Raw genomic sequence first — 27099 nt, forward strand, 5'->3', positions numbered from 1 at the left:
GTCGGGGAAGGTTAACCTAAAGCTGCTACACCTGGTATTTGCTGGTCTTGGTTTATGGCATTTGCATCCACTCAAACCATCAGCCTGGGAGAAAATACCTCATTTTTCCTCATCCCTAATCTTGCATATCCATTGGCTGGTAGACTCTTTTTCTCGTATCTCGGTGTTTCCCTCTGCATTCCCTGAACACCATCCTGTCTGCCTTCACCTCAGCTCAGCGCTTCCACTCCTACCTGTTCCACTGTGACCTTGTAACCAGCCTTCCAGGGCTTCCAACTTCCAGCCCCTCACGTCGCCACAGATCTGCTTACAGTTCTTGTCTTCTCAGAACCTTTTAGTGGTTAATCTTTGCTTTCAAAATGAAGTGTGGTGCCCTTTGCACCAGGCCCGCGTGGGCCGGATCCTGGCCCAGCCTTCCAGCCCCCACTCTTCCTTGCATCCCCAGGCTTCCTGTTCCCCGCCGTGGTCCTCGAGTTCTTGGAGCCCGTCGGCTGGCCAGGGCTTTCTTGCACACGCCTTCTCCCTCTCCTCTGCCTGCTGAGCTTCTGCTCATCCCTCAGGGTCAGTTATGCTTATGGTAAAACCTGTGTAATTTGTCTGCAAAGAATGTATTTTTTTTTTCCACATCACCCTGTTAGTTTAGAGCCACCGGATTCCTCATTTTTATGCTTTGGATGCTTCCTGGATGCTGTTATTAACTGGTCATGCTTAACTTAGAATAACTCAGCTTTATTCTCCCATCAGTGACTGCCAAAATAATGAGGGATGGGATAGCCCTTTTATTGTGCATTTTGATCCAGTACAATTAGAATCAAAGTGCTGAATTACTCTAATGGAATGTGAAAATTGACACCTTAACTACTACAGGTGTAGAAGAGCAAATAGAAGAGCGTTTAGTTTGCATGTTTATAAAGAATTTACTAGAATAAATGTGAGATCTTTTACCTTATTGTAAGAGATTTAAATAAAGAAGGACATAAAGCTTTCTAACAAGATTTGTAGCCATTCTCTTAAAAAGATAATAAAGAAGAGTTATGGCTTCAATATAGAAAGTATGTTGAAATTGGCTGTGGAAATTTTCAGTAAAAGTCAGGAATGATTAAAAAATTGTAGAGGAACCTTCTGTTTCTTATTTTCATGTTTTAGATGAAAAGCACTGCAAAGAGCAGAACTGTATAAAATGATCAAAATTTCAGGCCCCCCCCACCCTTGTTTTTCTTGAGGTGGAAATTAGGTACAATTTACCTCTTATATTCTCTCTATAAAAATAGTTAACATTCTTCTGATTTTTTTCCAAGTGGCCATTACTGCTATTATCAGTCAACACTAGGGGTAGAGATGATTGCCAATTCATCTTTGATTGCACATTCTGGGGAGAAAACTGAAATATCTTCTGTCTGTACTTCCACAGCCCCATTTTTCTCAGGCTTCATTAGGAAACCCCTTTAATTTCTATCTACCAACACTATTAGCCATGAAAACATTCCTGCAATTACACAGGTCCAGGGAACAAAACCAGCAGAGACCAGGGTATTAACAGTCAGCACAACACACAGATGCCGAGTAGCTGCGTAGTGGTCCTTAGGAATTTTGTAGGAACTCCTGGATGGCTGGGTCTGCCACAGGCACCACCCAAATGGCGGAAGGGATTCAACCAAGTTCCTTTGGTATTTGTATTCACTTTAGAGTCCTGGAGAACAGAGCAGAGAGTTGACTCTCTGGAGAGCAAATCATCTATGTGATATTTATTATTTATGTAGTTTATAATAAACATGGAAAGGTATATCTACTTCCTAATCCTCTGTCAAAGAGGTAGAAAGTTTAAAAAAAAAACTTATACTGTGAAATGGAAAGTAAGTGCACACACAAAATATACAAAACAAAAACATGCAGTTTCACTAATTAACACAGAGCCTATACCTGTGTAGCCATTACTTAGATCATGAAAGAGAATAAAAGCAGCTCCCGGGTCACTGCTGTCCCCGTTCTGGGCCCTCACGGGTATGCACTGTCCCGCCTAAGAGCCTCTTAAAGTGGGTTTCTACCTGTTTTCTGCGGGGTTGCCTGAGAGAAAGCAGAAGCACAGTGTCGGGAGGTGGGGAGGGGGTGGGCCTGAGGGCAGGTGCCAGGTGAGGTTTGGCGGAAATGTAGCATTAGCATCCTTATTGGACTGTTAAAGTTTCTCTCACGGCCCCTCCATCGGAGCATTGACTAGAGCCTGTGGTAATATCTGCCATGCAGGCTGTTTTTAGTAAAAGCTGCAATGATTCGGGCCCTCCAGGGTGTGCTAAATTCTGAACCACTTATTGGAAATGGACTCTGGGGAGCCAATGCGTGTCTAATGCGTAGTTGTGACTTGTTTCCACACCATTCCAGGACGTTGGCTTACTGCCAGTGGGTGGACAATCTCCATGAGACCCGGAAGATGCTGTCCCTTAATGGCGGTGGTCCCTTTGGTAACCTGCTGCGGTGGGTCGTGTGCCACATAACGAAAGGAATCGTGAAGCGCGAGATGCACGGCCACGGCATTGGCCGCTTCTCGGAGGAAGAGATTTACACGCTGATGGAGAAGGACATGCGGTCTCTGGCGGGGCTCTTGGGTAAGGCACCATACCTTCTGTTGTCTGTTTTATATTCTGAACCTTTTGCATGATTACTAAAGCACTGTGAGTTTACTAATGGACAAGTTTTATTTTGGTTGATTTCTTCACCCCCACGTGCAGATAGTAGTCCCACCATTTAATCGAATTGCCTGACTTTCAAGAGCAAGTGTTTCTCCTCTGGATTACTGGCATGTGACTGTGCTTAGTGTGCCAGGCCCCGTGTGAAGAGTGTGCACCGTGGCATTACTACCCAGCTGCCAGTGTCGCTGGCAGTCTGAGCGGGTTGTGAGCCGAGGGTGATTCTGAGCAAGGAACACTTGTATTTCCAAGCAGGCCAGATGGAAAGCCCCCTTAGGAGGAGCCCACCGAGTACCCGGCGGCCTCAGGTTAAGCGCCATGCGGGCAGGGCTGGCTGTGACCCACTGGGTGTGCACGGGCAGCGTGTCATTTTCTCACTCCTTCTCTTTCCATTTGCAGTGTTGGTCCTCTTCTTGGTAGCATGTTTTACCACCTTTGATTTTGCCCTTACTGCACACAGTGGGTGTACCTGTGCCTGGGCAGCCCTGGCACGGGCAGCACAGCACAGGTGGGTGCGGATGCCCGGGGGAGGGCCTGGCCTTGCTCCCTTGGGTGCCTGGAGCTGGCGGGGCCACTGATCCTGTCCTGGGCAGAGCCTGCAGCTTAGCTGTGACTGTGTGAACAGATCATTTGGAGTTGGAGCTTTTATGTGTGAGAGGGTGGCTTTCCCGGGGATGACTGGCACGCAGGCGGCCAAGCCCTCCACGTGGCTAGTCCCATGCAGACCTGTGGGCATCGTCTGGGGCAGGTGGGTTTTCACGGCCGTCTGCCGGAGCCCTCATCTCCATTCTGGAGCACACGAGGCCCTCACTCCTCTAGAAAGCGGGGCTTGGAATTTGTTTTGCTGAAACCCACCAGGTGCTCCAGGCACTGGGGGCTGTGCTGGGTCTAACCTGCCCTCTGCAGGGTGTCGTGCCCAGTGGCTCCTTCCTGCTTCATTCTCCAGACAATCCCTGGGCCTGGAGTGTCCCCCCCACTTCCCTCCCCTCCCCGAGCCCCGGGCGCCCAATAGCACGTCCAGCTTTCCCTCTGCCAGCTTTGTTTTTGGGGTGTTAGGCCTGGTCGAAGCCTGATGCCATCTGGACCACTGATGCTTTGTCTCCCTGCGCCCAGGAAAGCCTGCCTGTTGGAGGCATGAGTGGAATTAGCCTTGATTCCCTTGGAAACTTAGTGCTGGACTCGGCCTGTCTGCACAGGCGTGCAGGAGGCCATTTCTCCTTGCAACAGCTCTGTCTGCTCCTGGCTCTCTCCTTCCTGTCCAGCTCACACCGTGGGAGGCCCAGCAAGCCAGGTGTCGAGCCCTCCGAGAAGACAGCGATGAGCCCAGTAGAGCGCGGCCCGCCTCCAACACCTTGACAGTGCTGGTTCCCTAAGCAGGGAGGGGCGGATCGCCTGGGCTGGGAAAGCCAGGGCGCGGGGGCAACAGCAATAACAACTCCCAATAACCAATAGCAGCTAATGTTTAACGACAGAACAGTGCTTTCTCCCAGTTACAGTGAGAGGGGAGATAAACAGATGATTGAGAGCAAGTCTGGATACCTGGCAAGTATTCAGAATAGCATCAGAAGTCTGATGGATTTCTGCGATGAGCCTCCGAGTGGGTTACTTGAAGAGCTGGAGCTCACTGGCATTACCTCCTGTCGGGAGTCCCAGGGAGCAGCGGGGTCTCTCCTAGGAGAAGCACTCTTTCTGCATTTGGGGAGGGAGAGGCTCTTTGGCTGAACAGCGTCGTTCTTACTAAATGAGGCAGAAAGCATCTATCTCTTCTGTCACTTGGGGATATGGCTTACTTTTAATGCCCAGATGCCTAAGAGTCTCAAAATACAAAATGGGTTTTTGTTGAAATGGTTCAAGATTTGGGGAAATTATCTAGGGATGTATTTGACTCATTAGAATAATTCATTATTGATGTTTCAGTTCAGTTGACTTCAATGGTTGACCATCTTTTATGTGGCAGGAGCTGGGGAAAAAAAGGTTAATTGGAGATTGTGCCCTCTCAGGTAGCTTGCAGCCCAGTGGGAGAGATGAACCTCTAAACCCGGAGTAGGCAAATTACAGCCCATAGCTGGGGACTCTGCTGGTGTCAGAGAGGGTGGATTGGGCCTTAGTGTAAGTAGTAAAGAGACACTGAAGATGGGCAGTAATCTCAGTGGAGATAGTTTTAAAAATCCCAGTTAATTTCAAATTAAAATAAAGAATTAAATTTAAACTAAATAAAAATTAAAATCAAACAGTTTTTTTTGTGGGCAGTGAGCTAAGAATGGTTTTTACATTATCAAAGTGTAAGGACAAGAAATGCAACAGAGATCAAATATGGCCCAGCAAGCCTAAAATATTTACCATCTGACCCTCCACAGAAGAAGCTTGCCGACCCCTACCTGAAATGAGTAACCTTGTACAAGTCAGGCTGTGGCAGGTCCCAGGGCAGAGGTGTACGCTTGGTGCTCCTGAGACAAAGCTGAAGCAGGGGCGAGATGGTGGGGAGAACTCGGGAGCGCCTGGAAGAGGCCGTTGTGTTGACCCAAGAAGTAAACAGTGTCCCAGTGAAGAAAATTGGAAGGATCTTCCAGGCAAATCCTGGGAAAGGAGTCATGAGTGAGGGGCACTTTGAAATCATGGTTAAAATGAAGGTTAAAAGGTAGCTTGGGGCCATCTTATGCAGGGTAACAATTATGCTGAGAGATGTGTACTTTATCACACAGAAAGCATAGAGGTGGTACAGATTTCTGGGTGTAAGAGGAGAAAAAGCCATGCTTGTGATTTAGGAAAATGTCTCTGCTGGTGTCAGAGAGGGTGGATTGGGCCTTAGTGTAGGTAGTAAAGAGACACTGAAGATGGGCAGTGAATCTCAGTGGAGGTAGTTTTAAAAATCCTAATTAATTTCAAATTAAAATAATTAAATTTAAACCAAATAAAAATTAAAATCAAACATTTTAATCCACATAAAAATCTGTTAAACAAAATTAAACAAAATTTAAATTTCGTCATACTAAAAACCTCTACAGCTAGACCAAGTAGAAAGAGTAGAAATTAAGAGCTGATGATATAAAGAGATAAAACACATTAACAGTATTTATTAGGAATAGCTAGAAGGAAAAAAATCATAATTATCTCAGCACTGAAATGCATTTGATGATCACTTTAGTATCCATCCCTGATAAAAACTCTTAGTCAAAGAGATTTAAAGACTCGAATACATGTTACTTACTATGATGAAGGGGTGTTGAGCCAACAGCCAATGTCATTCTTAAGGTTGAGTCACTAGAAGCATCTCCAATAAAATAAAACACCAGACGTGGATGCCTGCTCCCACTGTTCTTTCATGTTGTCTTGGGAGAGCCTGACAGGGTAGTTGGACAACATGAAAAAAAGGGTAACTCCTTGTTGGAAAGGAGGAGAAAAAATTTCTTACAGAAATTAAGAGATTATATAGCTAATGTAATGGAGCTCTAACTCAAGTTATTTCAGTTAATGGGAGAGTTCAGTTAAGTTTACAAAGGTTACAGACCTGGAAACTCAATCTACAATTTTCTTGCTTTCTCAAATAACCAGTTAGAAGATACACTTAAAAAAATTCCATTCAGAATGGCAACAAAATAAAAAATATTAGAAATATGCCTTAGGAGAAATATTCAGGACCTATAGAAATAAAAACTAAACAGTCCTAATAAGAGATAGAAGGCATTTTTTAGGAAATGGAGAGTATACCTTCCTTCCTTCCTTCCTTCCTTCATTCATTCATTCATTTGAGAGTGATGACTCTAGAGTCAGAGTCAAACCCAGCTCTGTCACTTACTAGCTTAGCTGTGTGGCCTTGGGAAAGTTTCTTAACTTCTCTGGGCCTCAGTTTCCTTATGTATAAGATGGGGACAATAATGGTAAGAAGAATAGCAATCCATATAAAGTGCTCAGAAGACTGTCAGGCACATAGGAAGCAATCAGCTAACAATCAGAGGTAAACTACACCTGTGACAGGGTCCAGAAGGGGAGGTTTGTGTTGCTGTTAGCGCTGATATGGGGGTTGGCTTGCCTAGGGGTTGTTGCTAGTGTCTCCTTAGTTCTGCATGTTCCCAAGTCCACCTTGAGAAGGTGCATGTGTATAAAGCAGAGATACTGTATGGGTAGCAGATGTCTGATTTCCACCACATGCAAGAAGTGCATACATAGTCTATTTCCATCCCCCTCCCAAAGGGAGAGAGTTAAAAAAAGCATGGCAGACATAAAAATCGGGAACAAAAAGTTAGGTTTTGGGGAAGGAGCATGCATGGAGGCAGGAATCCTAGCGGCCGGCACAGGAGAGAGGGTATTCTGCAGTCGGAGGCCCTGGACTCATACTTTGGTCTGCACCTCTTCCCAGCTGTGTCATTTCCGGGAATAGCTTGAGCTTCCTCATTTGCAGAATGGGGCTCAGAACAATAGCTGCATCACAGAGGGCGGGGACTAAATGAGAGTTTATGTAGTGTACTTACTGCAGTGTCTGGCACCTAATGTATGTTAAATAGGTATTAGTATTTCCATTGTCACTTACACAGATTTTGTATCTAACACCAGCTCCAGCAGGGGCTTTGTTTTATGGGAAAAAATGTGTCTTGATGAGAAACCATTTTTTCTGATTTTTAAATTTATTAGTTAACTGTAGAAATTTGGGAAAGCTCCGAAGGACACAGAGAAGGCAGATAAATCACCATAATCTCATAAGCTATTGCTAACCACAGTTACCATTTTGATGCATATGTTTCCAATATTTTTATGCATAATTTTGAATTATATATAGATGTGTATATATATATATATATTTGTGTAAACACACACACATGTAATTTTCATCCTTTTTCTCACGTACTATATTGCAACTGTTTTTTTCTATTATTAAGTATTCTATTCCGTGCAGTCCCATGTGCCTGGTACCACACTTGGTGCCCTAAAAACTGACATAAGACTCGCCAGCCAAAACACCTCTTTGCCATCTGCCACTTTTATGTTTCTCTTCTATTATTAATCCTGAGTCTATAGGTATGAACTTGAAGTGGAAGGGAAATAAAACCGGATGAAAATAAGAAACATACAGATGCACCCTATGTTAGCAGAGAGATCCCTAGCTTGGTCATTAGATATGAAATTAAAAATAGAAGATGAAATCTCACACAAAGTCAAAGTAATACCACCTACGTGGCAGACGCAGAAACTGAGACATGGAAAGGTTGGGTGACTTGCCCACTGTCACTGAACAAGCAGTAAAAAGTGGAGCCAGGAATCAAATCCAGGCGGTCTGACTCCAAAGCGCTGCTCTTTTCTGGCCCAACAACTACCCAAAGTTCCTTTCAAACTGTGCCTTAACGTGGAGTTGGGTTATGTCAGGATGACTCCTTTAAGAATGTTTCTAAAGTTGCCAGCAGTTTAACTGGCAAGTTAAAATGTAGTCTCAAAGGTAATTTAAAAATAAGTATTTTTATGTTGCTCTCGGAGGTTGAGTATAGAACTAAATATGGAGTGATTTAGATTTCCTGGGCTTTGTGAGTTGAAGTTATACCTGTCCTTAGAGGCTTGCTTCCCAACAAACAGGTATGTTAAAGCTCCAGGCTGAAGTGCATAAATACTTGCAGATCTCTCTTTTAGGAGCTGCTACTAAAAGGGCCAAGTAATAAAGTGGAATTTGTAAATGGAAGTGAGAAAAACAAGCTGATTTCCAGCCAACTATACTTGATTAATAAAAAATGTAATGCACTTTCTTTCTCCCTGTCTGAAGCCTACTATTAAGTCATAAAAATGATTTGGGGAATCTTTATTTTTCAGAGTCCTTGTTGACACTGGCTTGGGAGATGTCAAAGAGCCAAATCTATTGGTTATTTTAATGAACTTCAGTGTGTGATCTTGACTTAAATTAAGAGTGAAGAGAAGCAAAGTAGTGCTTCCTTTCAAAGGCAGCACAAGTGTGTCCCTTGCTCTGGGTGTTCATGTCATCCTTTTCAGCATGTCGTTACAATGGGGTATAGTTTTCAGAATGATTGTATTCTGCCGTCGAATTAAAAAATAATTTTGTTTCTCAACTACATAGATATTTGACTGACCACTTAGTTCTTTGTTAAGTAGTATATAGAAGATTCAAATAAGCTTTTGTGATTAGTGCTGAAAAGTCTCTAGCACACTCTTGACCAGAAGTGCTTTTGGGGTGCCGTCCCTCCAGACTGGAAAGTCTCGCTATGGCGCAGAAGAGGTGATGTGGTTCAGGAAGCAGACGGGCTAAGGCAGAGTCAGGGTCAAGGCGAGAGGGCTGGTATCAGGGAAGAGGTAAAAAGAACATGGCCGCAAGATGCCTGGAAGTCAGGGCAGAAATCTTTGAAAGGCAGGGAGCCACTTTGCAGTTCCCCTTACACCTCTGCTGAGAGAGGTGCTCTCAGTGAGCTGGGACGCCGAAAGGAAGCTGGGCTGTAGGAGGGGATGTGAGGCGAGAGCTGGAGCTGCAGCACCCTCCTTGGGGGTGTGCCTGAAGTTGTTGCCAGTCCCTTTCGGTGGTTTGATACTCACCTCGTGGTTCTCAGACCTCTCCCAGTCACAAGATTGCATGGTGATGCCTTTTGGAAAGGTATCATAAAGTTGGCTGGTGCTGAGTTTAAAGGACAGTTGAGGCCGCATCCCTTTGTGTATGGGCTTGGCGTGGCTTGATGCTGGGCCTGATTTTCTTCTCTATTGACCCCTAGGGCTCAGGCTGGGTAACAGGCTACAGGATGGGGGTGTAACCTGTTAGAAAGGAATCTTAAGGAAGTTGTGCATTTATCTGATCATGAGAGGCAGCACAGATTAGTAAAATGTAATGTTTCTTTGCTTTTAAGTGAGCTTTTATAGACCTTGCATGGTGACAAGTTATCTCAGGGGAAAAGCAAATGAATTAATTACTAGTAAATAGAGCTGGCTTGGGAGAGAGAATCACGCAGGGGGAGAATAATAAAAATATGCTTTCAGTTATGAGGCTCGGCTATACACCATTGATGAGCAGTAACTATCTGTTGGATGAATGAAGGAAACACTGAATGAATGTCAGGACACATTTAATAGACAGCCAACCGTGCACTCCAGGATCTGGGCATCTGGGAGTACTTTTTGAGCAAGAAATTTAAGTTTGTGAATGCATTGAAGGGGGAAAATCAGAAAGAGTAATGGGTACTCCAGGTAGGACCTGAAATGTACTATCAAAGAATGTTCTTTTCAGCCCTGGGTAGGGACCTTAAGAGGAAGAGTTTATTTGTAATAACGGGAGTTCAGACAGAAGGGTAATAATGCCTTTCACTTAGGATGGTATGAGTCTGATTGCAGCGCCCAACATACAACAATGTGCTGGGCGCTTCATGTTGGGTTGAAGAGATGGTGATTTACAAGCTGGGTACAGCTGTGAGCTACTAGAGCTGAGCCTGAGGGAGATATTGTCGTAAATATTTATAAAATAGCAACACTTTGAGAGGTGCCACGTGAAGGACTAGGTGCAATGAGGGCATTTTTGCAGGGGAAATTGCCATGATCGGTTAGGTAAGGCCTCTTTGAGGAGGTGACATTTAAGCTGGACTCTGAAGCATAAGCTGGTGTTAGGCAGGCGTGTCTGTGGGGAAGAACAGGGATGGGACAGGGAGAAGACTGAACGTAGAAGGAACATCATGTGGGCTCTGCAAGAGAAGCAGCTGGGGACTTTGAGGAATGAAGAGATGACTGGGGTGTGTCTGAAAATTGTGTAAGAGCAGAAGTGTGGCACAGCATGGCGTAGAGGCGGGCAGGGGCTAGATCACACCAGCCTTATATGTCACCTCAATAATTTTGGGCTTTGTTCTAAGAGCAATGGAGGTCATCAGAGGTTGCAAGTAGGAAGGTGGCCTGACCTTATTTGTATTTCATGTGCTGGAGGGGCCAAGAGTGGATTCAGGGGCCCAGGGAGGAGGCTGTTGCAGTCCAGGAAAAGATAGGGTGGCTTTTGGAACTACAGCCATGGTGAGAGAGTTGGGCAAAAGACGATGGGTGAGAGCTGTATTTTAGAGACAGAATTAACTAAAATAGAGTGATGTGGTCTGTGTGTGTTGAGGGAAAGGAGCTGGTGATGAAGAGGGCAAGGGATAACCAGGGGCTCGACATGCAAACATAGTGAACGTTCGCAGAGCTGGAGAACCCCAGGGAGGAGGGGAGACCATGCATTCCGGCTGTGCATGTGCTGAGCTCCAGGTCCCTCTGAGACCGGAAGTTGAGTGGAGATGAAAGAAGTGATAAAGGCAGCCTTTCAAATCAGTGCAGAAAAGATGAACTGATTGAGTAAATGGTGTTGGGACAGCTGGCTAACCATTTGGACCAAAATAAGTACAATCCTGACTTTATGTCATACACTTGAATAAATTCCTAATGGATTAAGCATTTAAATGTAAAAAATAAGTCCATAAAGGTGTCTGGATAAACTATGGGAAACTTTTATATAATCTTGAACTTGGGAAAGTATTTCTATACACAGCACCAAAATGGAGAAAGTATAAAAGGAAAGTTGAATTGCTAGATTACATGAGAAAAATAAAACAAACCTTCTGCATATAAAAAATCAACATAAATAAAGTTAACATTGAAATGGTAAGATGGCAAAATATGTGCAACATGTGCCAAAAGAATTGATACTACTAAATATGTGAAGAGCATCTACAAATCAGTAATAAAAGTGAATGACTGATGGGGAAAATTGGGCAAAAGACATAAAAAGACAATTTGCAAAAACAGTACCAATGATGAATAACTACATGGAAAATGTTTAGTCGCTTTAGTAATCAGAACAATTCGAAAATTAAAAAATGAGGCAATCTGTCAATCAAGTTGGCAAAGTTTTTCTTTTGAAAGAGTGTGAAGCATTGGCAGGGGTGTGGGGGAGGCACTGACCTTCGCTGCTGGTACATACTTTCTGAAGTTGATTTCCACAGTTTCAAAAGTCATAAAATCATACATATTTATTTATTCAAGATTTAACACTAGCACTTTTTTCCTAAGAAAAATATGACAAAGATTTATCTATGAAGAGAATTATAATGCTGAAGCATTGACATCTTATGGTTAGTAACCGTGTGGATTTTTTTTGTCCGAAGTCCCCGGTTATTGTTGGAGGTGTTAACAGGATACTTAGGGTACTTTAGGCACTCGCAGGCTCCCACCCCCCATATTGTCCACTTTTGCTTCTTTTAGTGGAGGTGGGGGCTGAAGGTTTAACCAGGGCAGAACCATATAATTTGGTATTTCTTTAGGTGCCCAGTAGTGGATCATTTGTGAATTGCTTGCATTTCCCTCTAGAATGAATGATATCACTTCGTCACCTCTCACTGGTCACAGACAGACCTAAAGAAATTACTATGACTGCAAAGTATGTTCTAAAGGGTTAAGCAGTGAGCTGTGGTGTAAGGGAGACTGGAATCCAGGGGACTGAGGTTTGTGGTTTATAGGACAGCCGAAGGTTTTTTTTTTGGTATCATTAATCTACAATTACATGAGGAACATTATGTTTACTAGACTCCCCCCTTCACCCAGTCCCCCCCATATACCCCAGCACAGTCACTGTCCATCAGCATAGTAAGATGCTGTAGAATCACTACTTGTCTTCTCTGTGTTGCACAGCCCTCCCCATACCTCCCCCCACATTATACATGCTAATCATAATGCCCCCTTTCTCCCCGACACCCTTATCCCTCCCTTCCCACCCATCCTCCCCAGTCCCTTTCCCTTTGGTAACTGTTAGTCCGCTCTTGGGTTCTGTGAATCTGCTCCTGTTTTGCCCCTTCAGTTTTAGCTGAAGGTACCAAGTTAAGTGATATCAAGGAGAAAGTCAAAACTCAACTCACAGTGTGCTTCAGTGTGGGTGAGTTGAAGTCCATGCTAGGGGAGGTCGCAAGAGAGCGCTTCAGTATTTTTAAATGACTAACAGACTAATGAGCAAACTAATTATTTGAACATTATTTTTGTATTAGTTATGCACCAGGTGCTATGCTAGGCTCTTGGGAAACAAAGATGAGTAAGATTGCCTCTACTTTCAAGAAGCTTGTAATCTAGAATTGCTCAAGTTTCTAGGCTCAAACAGTCTTAGGATGTGAAAGATTTCCATGTCTTGGAACTGCGATTGTAATCTTTGGAAATGGGGGAAAGAAGAAAGATTTCAGAACATGGACATAGGAAATGGTCCCTATTTCCTCAAGTGGAGGGAGAAGGAGATTCTCATAGTGAAATAAAATACTAGGATGAATTACTAAGTAGGTGGTTCATTTTCACGAAGGACTCTCATTGGTTTATTGTGAATATATCATAGCAGAAAGTGACTACTGTGTCTTCTTGACTTGGCTGGACTTACTAATTGGATAGACTATTTTTTGCTGTCTTCCCCAGGGGGCACCATCCCTCATGATACCCCTGTGGGCAAGGGGGCTGGTTTTCAAAGGGGGCTTCCCGAATGCCTGTGGTGCCAGCAAGGCTTCCTGAGTGCTCCAGTGGGCGGCCGGAGCAGCACCCTGTGTCACCTAGAGCAGCTGCTCTTTTTATCTGTTTACATATTGGAAATCGGTTGCATTTTGTCTGATAGAGAACTTCCCCAACCAGAGAAACACGTTTGAAGGCCCTGCATTAACTGCGGTGAATTCGGCTGTTGGGGTAACTATAGCCTCACTGTACTGATTAATGGACTGATACCCCTGAAGAGAGCTCTCTAGGAGACCCTGCTTTTGACTTTTCTCCATGACCTGTTGACAGCTTCGAAGGCATGCAATGGTTTTTGAGTGACTGGGTGGAATGACAGCTAGAAAAATTAGGAAAATCAGAAATCAAAGCTTTCAGCCTTAACAAGAAGAAACCTAAAAGGGATAAATATCAAGTTCTGTACTTAGGTACCCAAATTGAATTGCACAGACACAGGGTGGGGAGAAAGGTGGAAAAAAACTTTAAGGATTTTCACGGATGTCAATCTCAGTATGTCACTAGTGGGATGGGCTGCCCAAGCAGCTAGTAAAAACCTATCCTGTTTAAACAGCACAGTGTCTCTGCTTAAACTTTGTTTCAAGGAAACCTTTTGGGCACTTTCTCTCAGAGTGTGTCAGGCAGACCTGTCCCATGCTCCCTGGCACTGGGCACCTTCTTCCTCAGAGATTTCTTCCCCACATCTGTCAGTGACTTGGTTTGACTGTCTCCTCAGCTGGATTTTGCACAAGCCTGGTGTTTCCTTTTCTGTCTGCAGGGCCTGACCGAGTGAGTGCCTGGCACACATCAAGCATTCAGCAAATGCTGGTTGAATAAAGGCATGTGACGTTCAGTTCTGAGATTCATCTTTTAAGTGGAACTTGGCCAAACTAGGGTGTGTCCAGAGAAGGATGGCTAGGAAGGTAGTTAGTCTCAAAGTAATTTCCTGTGGGGACGTGGGGGATCCTGGGATGACGAGTCTGGAGAAGTGAAGATGGATGGGGTCACAGACTAGCTTTTTTCAAACACTGGAAGTAGATTGGTGACTTAGCTGTTGCTGCAGATGTTGATATATTTGTGGAGAGGAGAAGATGGGAAGCAAGGTGGGGAAATGACAGCAGGGTAAGGCAGCCCTTTAAAAGAGACCTGTCCCAAGCCAGAAGGGCTTGCTTGGAAGCACCCCAAGGTGAGGTTGGTGACCACTGTCAGGGTAGCGGAAGACGCTTTTTACAGTCAGTGAGAAGTTTAACTAGAGAAATCTCTGGGGGGCCCTTCCAGCTCTGATAGTTTCATGATTTTACATTCATTCTCCAGAGAGGAGAGCAGAGATGGTTTTCCACATTGTAAAACAAGGCAGACACCAAAGTGAGGATTCATTCACTTGTGTTCTGTTTGATTACTTGGATTATGATTTATGTTTCGGCTGCCACTCATGCCCTCTGAAGTCACAGTTCTTTAACTAATCTGTGGTTATAGCTCTTATTTTTTTTTTTTTTTTTTTTTTTTTTTGAGAGGGCATCTCTCATATTTATTGATCAAATGGTTGTTAACAACAATAAAATTCAGGGGGTCAATGCTCAATGTACAATCATTAATCCATCTCAAGCCTAATTCTCGTCAGTCTCCAATCTTCTGAAGCATAACGAACAAGTTCTTACATGGTGAACGAATTCTTACAGAGTGAATAAATTCTTACATGGTGAACAGTACAAGGGCATTCATCACAGAAACTTTCGGTTTTGATCATGCAATATGACCTATAAACCATCAGGTCAAATATGAATATTCATTTGATTTTTGTACTTGATTTATATGTTGATCCCACATTTCTCCTATTATTATTATTATTTTTATTTTTAATAAAATGCTGAAGTGGTAGGTAGATGCAAGATAAAGGTAGAAAACATAGTTTAGTGCTGTAAGAAGGCAAATGTAGATGATCAGATGATCAGGTGTGTGCCTATGAACTAAGTATTAATCCAGGCTAGACAAGGGCAGCAAGACATCCACGGATGTAGAAGATTTCTCTCAAAGCAGGGGGGGTGAGGTTCTGAGCCTCACCTCTGTTGACCCCCAAATTCTCACCTGATGGCCCCCCTGCGACTGTGCCTGTCTTAGGTTGTTCCTCCCTTGAGGAATCTTACCCGTCTCTGGCTAACCAGTCATCTTCCGGGGCCATACAGGGAAATGTAAAGTTGGTAAGTGAGAGAGAAGCCATATTGTTTGCAAAGGTTAGCTTTTAACTTCTTTGCAGATTTATGCCCTGTGGCTTCTATGCCCAGCACTTGTCTCGAGGTATCTTTACCACCTGGAGGAATTATGATACTCGGTAAATTCGATATGAGGCACGAATTCTATTTAAGGTTTGTAATTAGGAAGGAAGAAGAAAAGCTATAGATGTAGCATATGAAGGAAACTTGGGAGGATTGATTATTTCTTTGACATATCTTCTTGTATAGTACCTTAAGTATGTACAGGTTTTAAACTACTAACTAATTTGCACACACATATTAACATAATAGGAATACGGTGACATAAACAAAGCAAATCTATAATTACCAGCCATCTCCAGTGAAGCCAAGAAAACCATTTAGGCACCCTAGGCATTTGTGAAAATTTATCTATGATATGATGGATATTTTCGAACTGTACTTGAACCATCAGACAAATTAAAGCAGCCCATTTCTGGGATCTGTTCACATCCCATATGTTCTTTTAACCATAGATAGTCTATAGTCATGAGATTTTTGGGTGCTACAACTTGCACCCCTCCCAACTCCTGGTTGAGTTCCAACAGTACAGATCCAGTCAAATTCGTTGTCTCACTGTATGCACATGCCAGCCTAGACATCTCCCTCCTCCTTCTTATGGCAAGTCCAGGAGACGGTGGGCTGGATGCAGCCACAACCACAGCATCGTCCGGATCCCTGTGGAGGCTTTTTGATGATCATCCCCCGGCACGAGTCCTCCAGAGAGTGCTGATGCCGGAAGCTCCTCCTCATATCGTATCTTAGTTCATTTTCTGGGTATCCAAGCTAGGCCTTGATCTTCTGCCTAGAAACAAACAGACCCTTTGCCCACACTTTGACATGCCCTCTATACCACTGTGCAGAACTCATTGGAGGTCAGCACACAGTAACTGCTTTTTTTTTTTTTTTTTTTTTAATTAAGAGAAAGGAATATTATCAGAAAAGAGTACCTCCATAGCTGATCATCTGACACCCTTTAAGTGATCAACATTAAGGATATTTAAAGCATGCGTTGATCTTTGATTTACCAATAGTTTTATCCTGTTGAGGAGTAATCCCCCTTTTCTTTCTTTCTTTCTTTTTTTTTTTTAAATTTTTAATCTACACTTACCTGAAGAATACTATGTTTACTATGCTCTCCCCTATATCAGGTCCCCCCTAACAACCACATTACGGTTACTGTCCATCAGCTTAGCAAAATGTGGTAGAGTCACTACTTGTCCTCTCTGTGTTGTGCAGCCCACCCTCCCCTTTCTCCCTCCCCCCCATGCATGCTAATCTTAATACCCCCCTTCTTCTTCCCCCCCCTTATCCCTCCCTGCCCACCCATCCTCCCCAGTTCCTTTCCCTTTGGTACCTGTTAGTCCATTTTTGGGTTCTGTAATTCTGCTGCTGTTTTGTTCCTTCAGTTTTTCCTTTGTTCCTATACTCCTCAGATGAGTGAAATCATTTGGTATTTCTCTGTCTCCGCTTGGCTTATTTCACTGAGCATAATACTCTCCAGCTCCATCCATGTTGCTGCAAATGGTTGGATTTTTCCACTTCTTATGGCTGAGTAGTATTCCATTGTGTATATGTACCACATCTTCTTTATCCATTCATCTACAGATGGACATTTAGGTTGCTTCCAATTCTTGGCTATTGTAAATAGTGCTGCGATAAACATAGGAGTGCATCTGTCTTTCTCAAACTTGATTGCTGCGTTCTTAGGGTAAATTCCTAGGAGTGGAATTCCTGGGTCAAATGGTAGGTCTGTTTTGAGCATTTTGATGCACCTCCATACTGCTTTCCACAATGGTTGAACTAATTTACATTCCCACCAGCAGTGTAGGAGGGTTCCCCTTTCTCCACAGCCTCGCCAACATTTGTCGTTGTTTGTCTTTTGGATGGCAGCTATCCTTACTGGTGTGAGGTGATACCTCATTGTAGTTTTAATTTGCATTTCTCTGATAATTAGCGATGTGGAGCATCTTTTCATGTGTCTCTTGGCCATCTGTATTTCTTTTTTGGAGAACTGTCTGTTCAGTTCCTCTGCCCATTTTTTAATTGGGTTATTTGTTTTTTGTTTGTTGAGGCGTGTGAGCTCTTTATATATTCTGGACGTCAAGCCTTTATCAGATCTGTCATTTTCAAATATATTCTCCCATACTGTAGGGTTCCTTTTTGTTCTATTGATGGTGTCTTTCGCTGTACAGAAGCTTTTCAGCTTAATGTAGTCCCACTTGCTCATTTTTGCTGTTGTTTTCCTTGCCCGGGGAGATATGTTCAAGAAGAGATCACTCATGTTTATGTCTAAGAGGTTTTTGCCTATGTTTTTTTCCAAGAGTTTAATGGTTTCGTGACTTACATTCAGGTCTTTGATCCATTTTGAGTTTACCTTTGTATATGGGGTTAGACAATGGTCCAGTTTCATTCTCCTACATGTAGCTGTCCAGTTTTGCCAGCACCATCTGTTGAAGAGACTGTCATTTTGCCATTGTATGTCCATGGCTCCTTTATCAAATATTAATTGACCATATATGTTTGGGTTAATTTCTGGGGTCTCTAATCTGTTCCACTGGTCTGTGGCTCTGTTCTTGTGCCAGTACCAAATTGTCTTGATTACTATGGCTTTGTAGTAGAGCTTGAAGTTGGGGAGTGAGATCCCCCCTACTTTATTCTTCTTTTTCAGGATTGCTTTGGCTATTCGGGGTCTTTGGTGTTTCCATATGAATTTTTGAATTATTTGTTCCAATTCATTGAAGAATGTTGCTGGTAATTTGAGAGGGATTACATCAAATTTGTATATTGCTTTCGGCAGGATGGCCATTTTGATGATATTAATTCTTCCTAGCCATGAGCATGGGATGAGTTTCCATTTATTAGTGTCCCCTTTAATTTCTCTTAAGAGTGACTTGTAGTTTTCAGAGTATAAGTCTTTCACTTCCTTGGTTAGGTTTATTCCTAGGTATTTTATTCTTTTTGATGCAATGGTGAATGGAATTGTTTTCCTGATTTCTCTTTCTATTGATTCGTTGTTAGTGTATAGGAAAGCTACAGATTTCTGTGTGTTGATTTTGTATCCTGCAACTTTGCTGTATTCCGATATCAGTTCTAGTAGTTTTGGAGTGGAGTCTTTAGGGTTTTTTATGTACAGTATCATATCATCTGCAAATAGTGACAGTTTAACTTCTTCTTTACCAATCTGGATTCCTTGTATTTCTTTGTTTTGTCTGATTGCCGTGGCTAGGACCTCCAGTACTATGTTAAATAACAGTGGGGAGAGTGGGCATCCCTGTCTGGTTCCCGATCTCAGTGGAAATGCTTTCAGCTTCTCGCTGTTCAGTATAATGCTGGCTGTGGGTTTATCATATATGGCCTTTATTATGTTGAGGTACTTGCCCTCTATTCCCATTTTGCTGAGAGTTTTTATCATGAATGGATGTTGAATTTTGTCAAATGCTTTTTCAGCATCTATGGAGATGATCATGTGGTTTTTGTCTTTCTTTTTGTTGATGTGGTGGATGATGTTGATGGATTTTCGAATGTTGTACCATCCTTGCATCCCTGGGATGAACCCCACTTGGTCATGGTGTATGATCCTTTTGATATACTGTTGAATTCTGTTTGCTAATATTTTATTGAGTATTTTTGCATCTACATTCATCAGGGATATTGGTCTGTAATTTTCTTTTTTGGTGGGGTCTTTTCCTGGTTTTGGTATTAGGGTGATGTTGGCTTCATAGAATGAGTTTGGGAGTATTCCCTCTTCTTCTATTTTGTGGAACACTTTAAGGAGAATGGGTATTATGTCTTCTCTGTGTGTCTGATAAAATTCCGAGGTAAATCCGTCCGGCCCTGGGGTTTTGTTCTTGGGTAGTTTTTTGATTACTGTTTCAATTTCTTTGCTTGTAATTGGTTTGTTTAACTTTTGTGTTTCTTCCTTGGTCAGTCTTGGAAGGTTGTATTTTTCTAGGAAGTTGTCCATTTCTTCTAGGTTTTCCAGCTTGTTGGCATATAGGTTTTCATAGTAGTCTTTAATAATTCTTTGTATTTCTGTGGAGTCTGTCGTGATTTTTCCATTCTCATTTCTGATTATGTTGATTTGTGTTGACTCTCTTTTTCTCTTAATAAGTTGGGCTAGAGGCTTATCTATTTTGTTTATTTTCTCAAAGAACCAGCTCTTGGTTTCGTTGATTTTTGCTATTGTTTTATTCTTCTCAATTTTGTTTATTTCTTCTCTGATCTTTATTATGTCCCTCCTTCTGCTGACTTTAGGCCTCATTTGTTCTTCTTTTTCCAGTTTTAATAATTGTGATGTTAGACTATTCATTTGGGATTGTTCTTCCTTCTTCAAGTGTGCCTGGATTGCTATATACTTTCCTCTTAAGACTGCTTTCGCTGCATCCCACAGAAGTTGGGGCTTAGTGTTGTTGTTGTCATTTGTTTCTATATATTCCTTGATCTCTATTTTGATTTGTTCATTGATCCATTGATTATTTAGTAGCATGTTGTTAAGCCTCCATGTGTTTGTGAGCCTTTTTGTTTTCTTTGTAGAATTTATTTCTACTTTCATACCTTTGTGGTCTGAAAAATTGGTTGGTAGAATTTCAATATTGTGGAATTTACTGAGGCTCTTTTTGTGAGCTAGTATGTGGTCTATTCTGGAGAATGTTCCATGTGCACTTGAGAAGAATGTATATCCTGTTGCTTTTGGATGTAAAGTTCTATAGATGTCTATTAGGTCCATCTGTTCTAGTGTGTTGTTCAGTGCCTGTGTGTCTTTACTTATTTTCTGCCCGGTGGATCTATCCTTTGGGGTGAGTGGTGTGTTGAAGTCTCCTACAATGAATGCATTGCAGTCTATTTCCCTCTTTAGTTCTGTTAGTATTTGCTTCACATATGCTGGTGCTCCTGTATTGGGTGCATATATATTTAGAATGGTTATATCCTCTTGTTGGACTAAGCCCTTTATCATTATGTAGTGGCCTTCTTTATCTCTTGTTACTTTCTTTGTTTTGAAGTCTATTTTGTCTGATATTAGTACTGCAACCCCTGCTTTCTTCTCACTGTTGTTTGCCTGAAATATGTTTTTCCATCCCTTGACTTTTAGTCTATGCTTATCTTTGGGTTTAAGGTGAGTTTCTTGTAAGCAGCATATAGATGGGTCTTGCTTTTTTATCCATTCTATTACTCTATGTCTTTTGATTGGTGCATTAAGTCCATTTACATTTAGGGTGACTATTGAAAGATATGTACTTATTGCCATTGCAGGCTTTAGATTCGTGGTTACCAAAGGTTCAAGGTTAGCTTCTTTAGTATCTTACTGCCTAACTTAGCTCGCTTATTGAGCTTAGCTCTTATTTTTAAAGTAAAAACAGTAGTTGATTTTCAATGAACCTCTCTTCTCATCTTCTACTTCTTTTAAAGTGATTTTTACTCAAAGGCATTTGAACAGTAGCAAAATTGTTTTTAAGCAAGCTTGGGAATAGGCTATTTGAAGAGCTGCTTTTCCTACCCTGTTCAATTATATCATACAAACAGCACTGCATTCACATGAGGTGCTCAGTCCTAGGCTGAAAGCCACCTGGGACACAGCAGCCACCTGCCGTGCCTCCCAGTGAAAGTGACAGGGGAAGGACTTCAGGACGAGGCAGTAGGAAAGGATGAGAAACTCTGGTTATATCTATGCACATATTAGCACATTTTGCATATGCTGAGTAACTGAACTGAGCGCAGAGGAGGAGAATAAAGACATAGAAGTAATTATGCCTGTCGATCTAAATAAGAGATGAAATCCCCAGATGAAAGATGAAAATAAAGGACACTAAAATGAATGTTCTGGAACCTAGAGCGGTGTTTCCTAATGCAGGTTCTAAGCCTTTTCCAAGTTACCTGGGCCTGTCTAGCACAGTGGTTCTCAGCCCTGATTAGTCATTAGGATCACCACAGGGGCTTGGGAAGAGGTATTTTTTTAAACCCAGCAGGCTATGGGAGTATGTCTGCAAACTAACTAAGGGCAGGCTGGGGAGGACACGAGGGCTGGCTGGCCTGGACACCGGGGGCAGGATGGGGCGGGTAAAGAGGCATGGAGGGCTGCAGGATTTGGGCAGGTACAGAAGGGGAGAAAGTTGTTTTTTATAAGGGAGGTGGTAAAATTCAGAACAAACCAGCCCTACTTCAGTTTTGTGGCGAGGGTGACCCTGGCTGGGTCTGTCTTACGCGGTACTTAGTGTAACCCTTCTGTCCACGTCAGGAACCTACTATGTAAACTGCAGGCATTTTGTGAAGACACATTTTAGACTCTTTAACACCATCTTAAAGATGTTGCATCTTTCAGTACCCTTGAGAGCTAGTTATTTTACAGATGAGAAAACCAAGTGAGGGTCAGAGACACTAGGGAATGGGTGTCAGGCCTCTCACCTAATGACAGTACTTTTCTTTTGCTCTGGTACAATCTATTCGTGTTTTAATGATGGTTTGTTAAAATCACATGCAGGGATGGTAATAATTCAACTTAGGACCCATAAACTCTATTTTTACCTGTATTGACTGGGTGCCAGTGAGACCCTTAGCTTCTCACAAGTCCATACTGGCGTCCTGTGCTCAGCGATTGAAGTGGAACTGGTTAACTGTGAAATGAAAGGTCTTTGCATATTATTCAGTAACTCTCGATGGCTCCCAGCTCACTAATGGAGAGGACCGATGGGTCTTATACTCAGAAAGCATTGACCCTTCTTTGCATGCATCCTCTCCATTCCGGACTTCCAGTGGGAAGAGGGAGGAAGGATGGCCTGGGGACCCAGATGTCGTGTCCCTAAGCAGCCAGGGATTGCTCACATTAACGTATTTGCGTCCTTATGGGAACTAGGCAGTTTCCGCTCAGAGATGATGTGGCTTGTTTCTTTCCTATTTTCATTGTAGTTCTCTCAGTTGGTTTCTTTCCTATTTTCACTGAAGTTCTCTCAGTTGGTAAAAATATGTTGATTATTCATGAAAACAAAAAAATTACTTTTGCAGAATAAAATTACATGCTAATCAGTATTGATTCTTAGAACTCTTTGAGGCTTATTTAACACAAATTCGTTGGTATAATTCTGACAGAAGTGATCCAGTCTCTATCTTGGGGCATTCCAGCTGTTTCTTCCTTTGCGAAACGTGACTTTGACATTAAATTTTCAGGGTTCCAACTCCTGAATGAATAGAGTAAATAGAAGAAAAATTCCCAAGGTGGCAGACAGGACACGCAGCCGGCCGACCTCTGCCCAGGCCCTCACAGCTGGCAGCGCAACCCGTGCTCAGCCCACCTCGCCCCCACATGGGACGGCTGACCACCTCCGGACCTCAGCCGTTTTCTCCTTCACCTCCCCGCACCCCGTCATCTTGTGAGCCCCTTTCCTGTTTACCTCCCTCTCACTGAGCCTAGCCCGGGGTCCATCATGGAAGCGTCTTCCCCTCCGGACCCCCGTGCCCGTTGCTCTTCTCACCCAGCAGAGCTCAGCTCTGTGAGCCTGGTCAGCCCTCTCCGCCCTCTGCTGAGCCCCACTCCTCCGCCCTTCCCTCCTCAGGGCTTGGCGTTCAGATTCTCTCCTGTCTTCAACCCTTATTTCTTTACAGGCTCCTCCTACTTAGCATATAAGTCTCTCCCATCTTCAAAAATGCCATTCCAGTTCTGTCTTACCTCTTGCCCACAAGCTTCTTTAAAATGTCCCAGCAGTCATGCCCCGCTTGGCCGCTGGCTGCCCCGCGAGCCCCTGCAGCCGGACTCCTGGCCCCCACCCCCACCTTGCCCCCAAGTTGCTCTTGAAAGGGTAAATGACACCCTGGTCTTCCGGCCAGATCTACTTAAAAGCGTTATTTTTATTTTAGTTTTAAATCTCAGCCTTTTGTTTACCTTATTTCACTTGTTTATTTTGACCTTTTGGAAGGTGGACCCTGAGAGGCTTTGAGGCACCCCTCACTTCTGCGGCAGGGCTAACGGATCAGAGGTTTCTTGGGTGGGTTGAAGTACAAAGGATGCAGCCCTTCTCTTCCCCAGGAAGCTACACCCTCCATTTTTTCAGCTCCGTACATTCCCAGGCCCCCCCTGAGGGGCCTCAGTCTCTTGCTGTTTTGGGTAAAACCCCGCTGTTTGGGGGTACCCTCTTAACTCTTGCAGGCCCTTTCTGTTCATGGGTCAACTCCAAGTGCTCACGGTAATCCTTTTCATGGGCAATTTCGGCACAAAGAGGTTCCTTGCCCTGGGCCGCCCCGCTAGCAGGTGGTGGGGCTTGGGTTCGAGCATAAGCAGTGCAGGGGGCCAGAGGTCTGTGCTGACACCCCTTAGCCCTTCTCTTTCTGGCTCTCCCTGCTTCGTCTTTACGGTTTCCTGAAACACTGATGGTTCCTAGGAGTCCATCCACCACCTTTTGTTGGTCTGAATCTCGCTGTTTTCTGTATCTTCACTTAGATGTGAATCCAGCTCACAGCCTCCTCGAGTTCAGCACATCCCCACGCAGAACCTCTCAGCCCCCTACCAAACCAGCATCCCGTCTGTGACCTCTCTCTGTGAATGATGTCATCATCCAGTCAGTCACCCAAGCTGGGTGCCAGAACGTCTCTCCGTATTGCTCCCTCTCCATTGGTTTTCACCTGGCTTTCAAACCTGTACTGCCTGGACCTGCCTTCTTTCCAATCCCACCGTCACCAACCCTCTTACCCTCCTCTCCCCTTTGCCACTGTATGCCAGCCACACCGGTCCTCTCTCTGTTTCACAAACCGTCCAAGCTTATTCCCACCTTAGGGCATTTGTCTTACCTAAAATTCTCTTCCTCAAGATCTTTGTAGTGCCAGATTCCCTCCTGACATTCATCTCTCTGTGTAAATATCACCTCCAGGGCGGGGGCCTCCCTGACTAAGGCAGCCACTGTAGCTGGTAGTCGCCCTCTGTCACACTGCCTTACTCTCATTCTCTGCCTAGCGCTTGTCACTAGCTAATGCTTTCTGATTGATTGATCACTTTCCATGTGATACAAACCCTGTGAGACTGGTGGCCTTGTCTGTTCTGTTCCCCCCTGCCTCCCAGAGCGGGGTCTTGCGTATAATCAAAAGAATATTGATGAGAGTTGACATTTATGGAGCATTCCAGTATGCTTGAGCAAATAATAATATGATACATAATACTTAAACTCATGTGGTAATACCTACCTTCGTAATAATATACACAGTGTATATTATACATTGATTGTATAATATAATGTATATTATATATGATATGTAAGTATGTAATATAAAATACCCACTATATAGAATGTGTTTATATAATATGTACATATATGCATATCTGTGTATGTATGTGTCATGATAATATAATAATACCCATTGCTTTTCATTGAAGTATTGTTGATGTACAATCTTATGTTGGTTTCAAATGTAATAATACCTATTCTTTCATGGTTTTGGTGAGAATCACATGAGTACCTGCTGTGTGCCAGGCACTGGGCTGGGTACTGGGGTATATAGTCTCAGTGCTCAGAAGTATTGCTCATCATTTATTGTGATTTCTTTCTTCACTTATTTCGCAATCTAGATAAAATCAGATGGAACCATTCTGCTGAGACTGCTTCAAGAATTTAAAAAATCTTTTCGGTGTGGCAGTATTTTAAAGTAAGGCAGGTATATCATGGCATTCGACCTCCAAACACTTTCGAATGTAGCTCAACGTTTTCCTCCTGTGGCAGGCCGCCTCCGGGAGGACCCCGCTCGGCCCCTGCCATCTGGTGTTCATCCTCTCGTGTGATCCCCTCCCCTTGGGTCACTGGGTTTATCGGTTTGCTTCTAACAAATAGAACATGGCAGAAGCAGCGGGACCTCCGTTCCACGATCAGGTCACAAGAGTCCTGTCTCTTCCTCCTGGGGCAAACTCCGTCTCCTGCCCTCGCTTCGAGGGAAGCCAGCGCTGTTGTGAGCTGCTCTCTGGGGAGGTCCATGTGGCAAGGGCCTAGTATCTCTAGCCAAGAGCCAGTGAGCATCTGAGGCCTGTGAACATCCATGTGAGTGGCTTTGGAAACAGAGCCTCCCCCAGTCAAGCCTTTAGATAACTGTGATCCTAGCCAGCATCTGGTTGTAGCCTGTGAGGGGCCCTGAGCCAGAGGCGCCCAGGTAAGGCTGCTGGAAGTCTTGACCCATAGAAACTGTGAGATGATGGGTGTTTGTTGTTTTAAGCTGTTGGGTTTTGGGGTAGTTTGTCATTCGGCTAGCAATAACGAATACACCTATGTAGCTCTGATTCTCTTGTTTCAAGGAGGGGACCAGCTGCTGTGATCTGTGAGGAGGAAAGCCAGGCTGTCAGCGGGGGAGAGAATACTCACCCTGCTGGGGTGGGCGGCAGGCGTGGATCTCAGTTGCCTCAGGTGATTTAGATAAAAGGTTTTATATTTTTGCAAAGTATAATCTTACCATTCAGTTTCTCCAGGGACATATTTTTACCCTTTCTGATTCCAGCAGGCGTATTCCCATCTTGTCTGTAAAGAAACCTGGTTTGATTCCAATTTGACTGACAGGAGGTTTCTGTCTCTGGATTCAGTGCTCTTTCAGAAAGGACTCTGCCTGTGGGGAGAGTTGTGTGGGACATTTTGAACCATTTACTGGTCAGGATGTATGGACAAGTGCACTCAGTGTGGGAGTAGTAATATACCTCCCACAGCGTCGTGTAAAGACTCAGTCCTGCACTTGCAAAGAAGCCTCACACAGAATTTTGATGCGCTGTCCAGCTTACTCACGGGCCTATCGTCTGAGAAGCTATGGGGTTCTTAGTTTAAGATGACATCAATAGCAATTTGATTTCATCCCAGGAACCTGTGCCTGCTGAGTCAAGCTGAGTAAGGCCCCCCACTGCGGGCAGTCCCTAAATAGTTCTGGTGATTAACGATGACCAGGTTTTGTGCTTGCCCACATGCTGAAAAGTGGTTGAGGATCCTGGATTCCAGTCAAGGTGAAACTTGGGGTCCATAAAGTGAAGAAAATCTTTTAGGAATATGGGATCTGCCTGCACAGCCCTGATGGCCAAATACAGAACCTCCCATTAGAATCTGTTACTAGTCGGCTTTCTTAAAGGAAGGGTAAGTCTGTTATACAAGGGTTTGAATTTAAATTTCAACATGAGTTCTTTCTGATATGTTGTTTCATTAACCAAACCAGAATTTGGGGGCTACCAGATGGTCTTCATTGAATAAAAAGAGATGGAATGGCTGGTTCTTGGGATTGGCCAGAGACAGGGAGGCCAAGACAGAAATGGAAGGAAGGGCAAAACCACTCCCGGGAGGTCGTGTGAGTTGAGTAAGTGCTTTGTATTCTTGACTTGGGAAAGTGACCCTGGCGAGGCCCCTGTCATTTATGCCCCTCAAATCTCAGCACTTCAGTCCCATGTGCAGTCAGACTCAGAAGCAGCAATACTGTAGCAACTTCAAGGAGAGAGAGAAACCAGCGGGCGCATCATCAGCGAGTCAGCGCTGAGTCATCCTTAGGGTTGTTAGCTGAGGTTCTTTAAGACTTCCAGGAGCAGCTGTTTAATGATACCAAATTATAAAAATAAGTGAGACTGAGCAGGCATTTACCTCCTCCTGAGGAATGTTTTTCCGTGTATGCATTAGATTATACGAAGTTTTTCGCAGCAGGCGCGAACCTTCCATCCAAGTTTTTTTTTTTTTAAATTACAGTATATGCCCATGGAAGCTTTGAGTTTATGGAGGTCAAAGGTGCTCAGA

At 43.6% G+C, this 27099-nt stretch overlaps 1 protein-coding gene across 4 annotated transcripts in view; it reads left to right on the forward strand.

Moving 5' to 3' along the window:
- The window catches only part of FAXC (failed axon connections homolog, metaxin like GST domain containing), a 74190-nt gene that overhangs the window by 22530 nt on the left and 24561 nt on the right, over positions 1–27099 (forward strand). For all 4 annotated transcript variants that reach the window (XM_073220930.1, XM_073220929.1, XM_073220928.1 and 1 more), the window contains one exon: positions 2377–2600. In XM_073220930.1, coding sequence (XP_073077031.1) covers positions 2377–2600 — 224 coding nt within the window. The remainder of the gene's footprint in view (positions 1–2376; positions 2601–27099) is intronic.

The sequence above is a fragment of the Manis javanica genome, chromosome 13 (genome assembly GCF_040802235.1).
Source record: "Manis javanica isolate MJ-LG chromosome 13, MJ_LKY, whole genome shotgun sequence".
Lineage (NCBI taxonomy): Eukaryota > Metazoa > Chordata > Mammalia > Pholidota > Manidae > Manis > Manis javanica.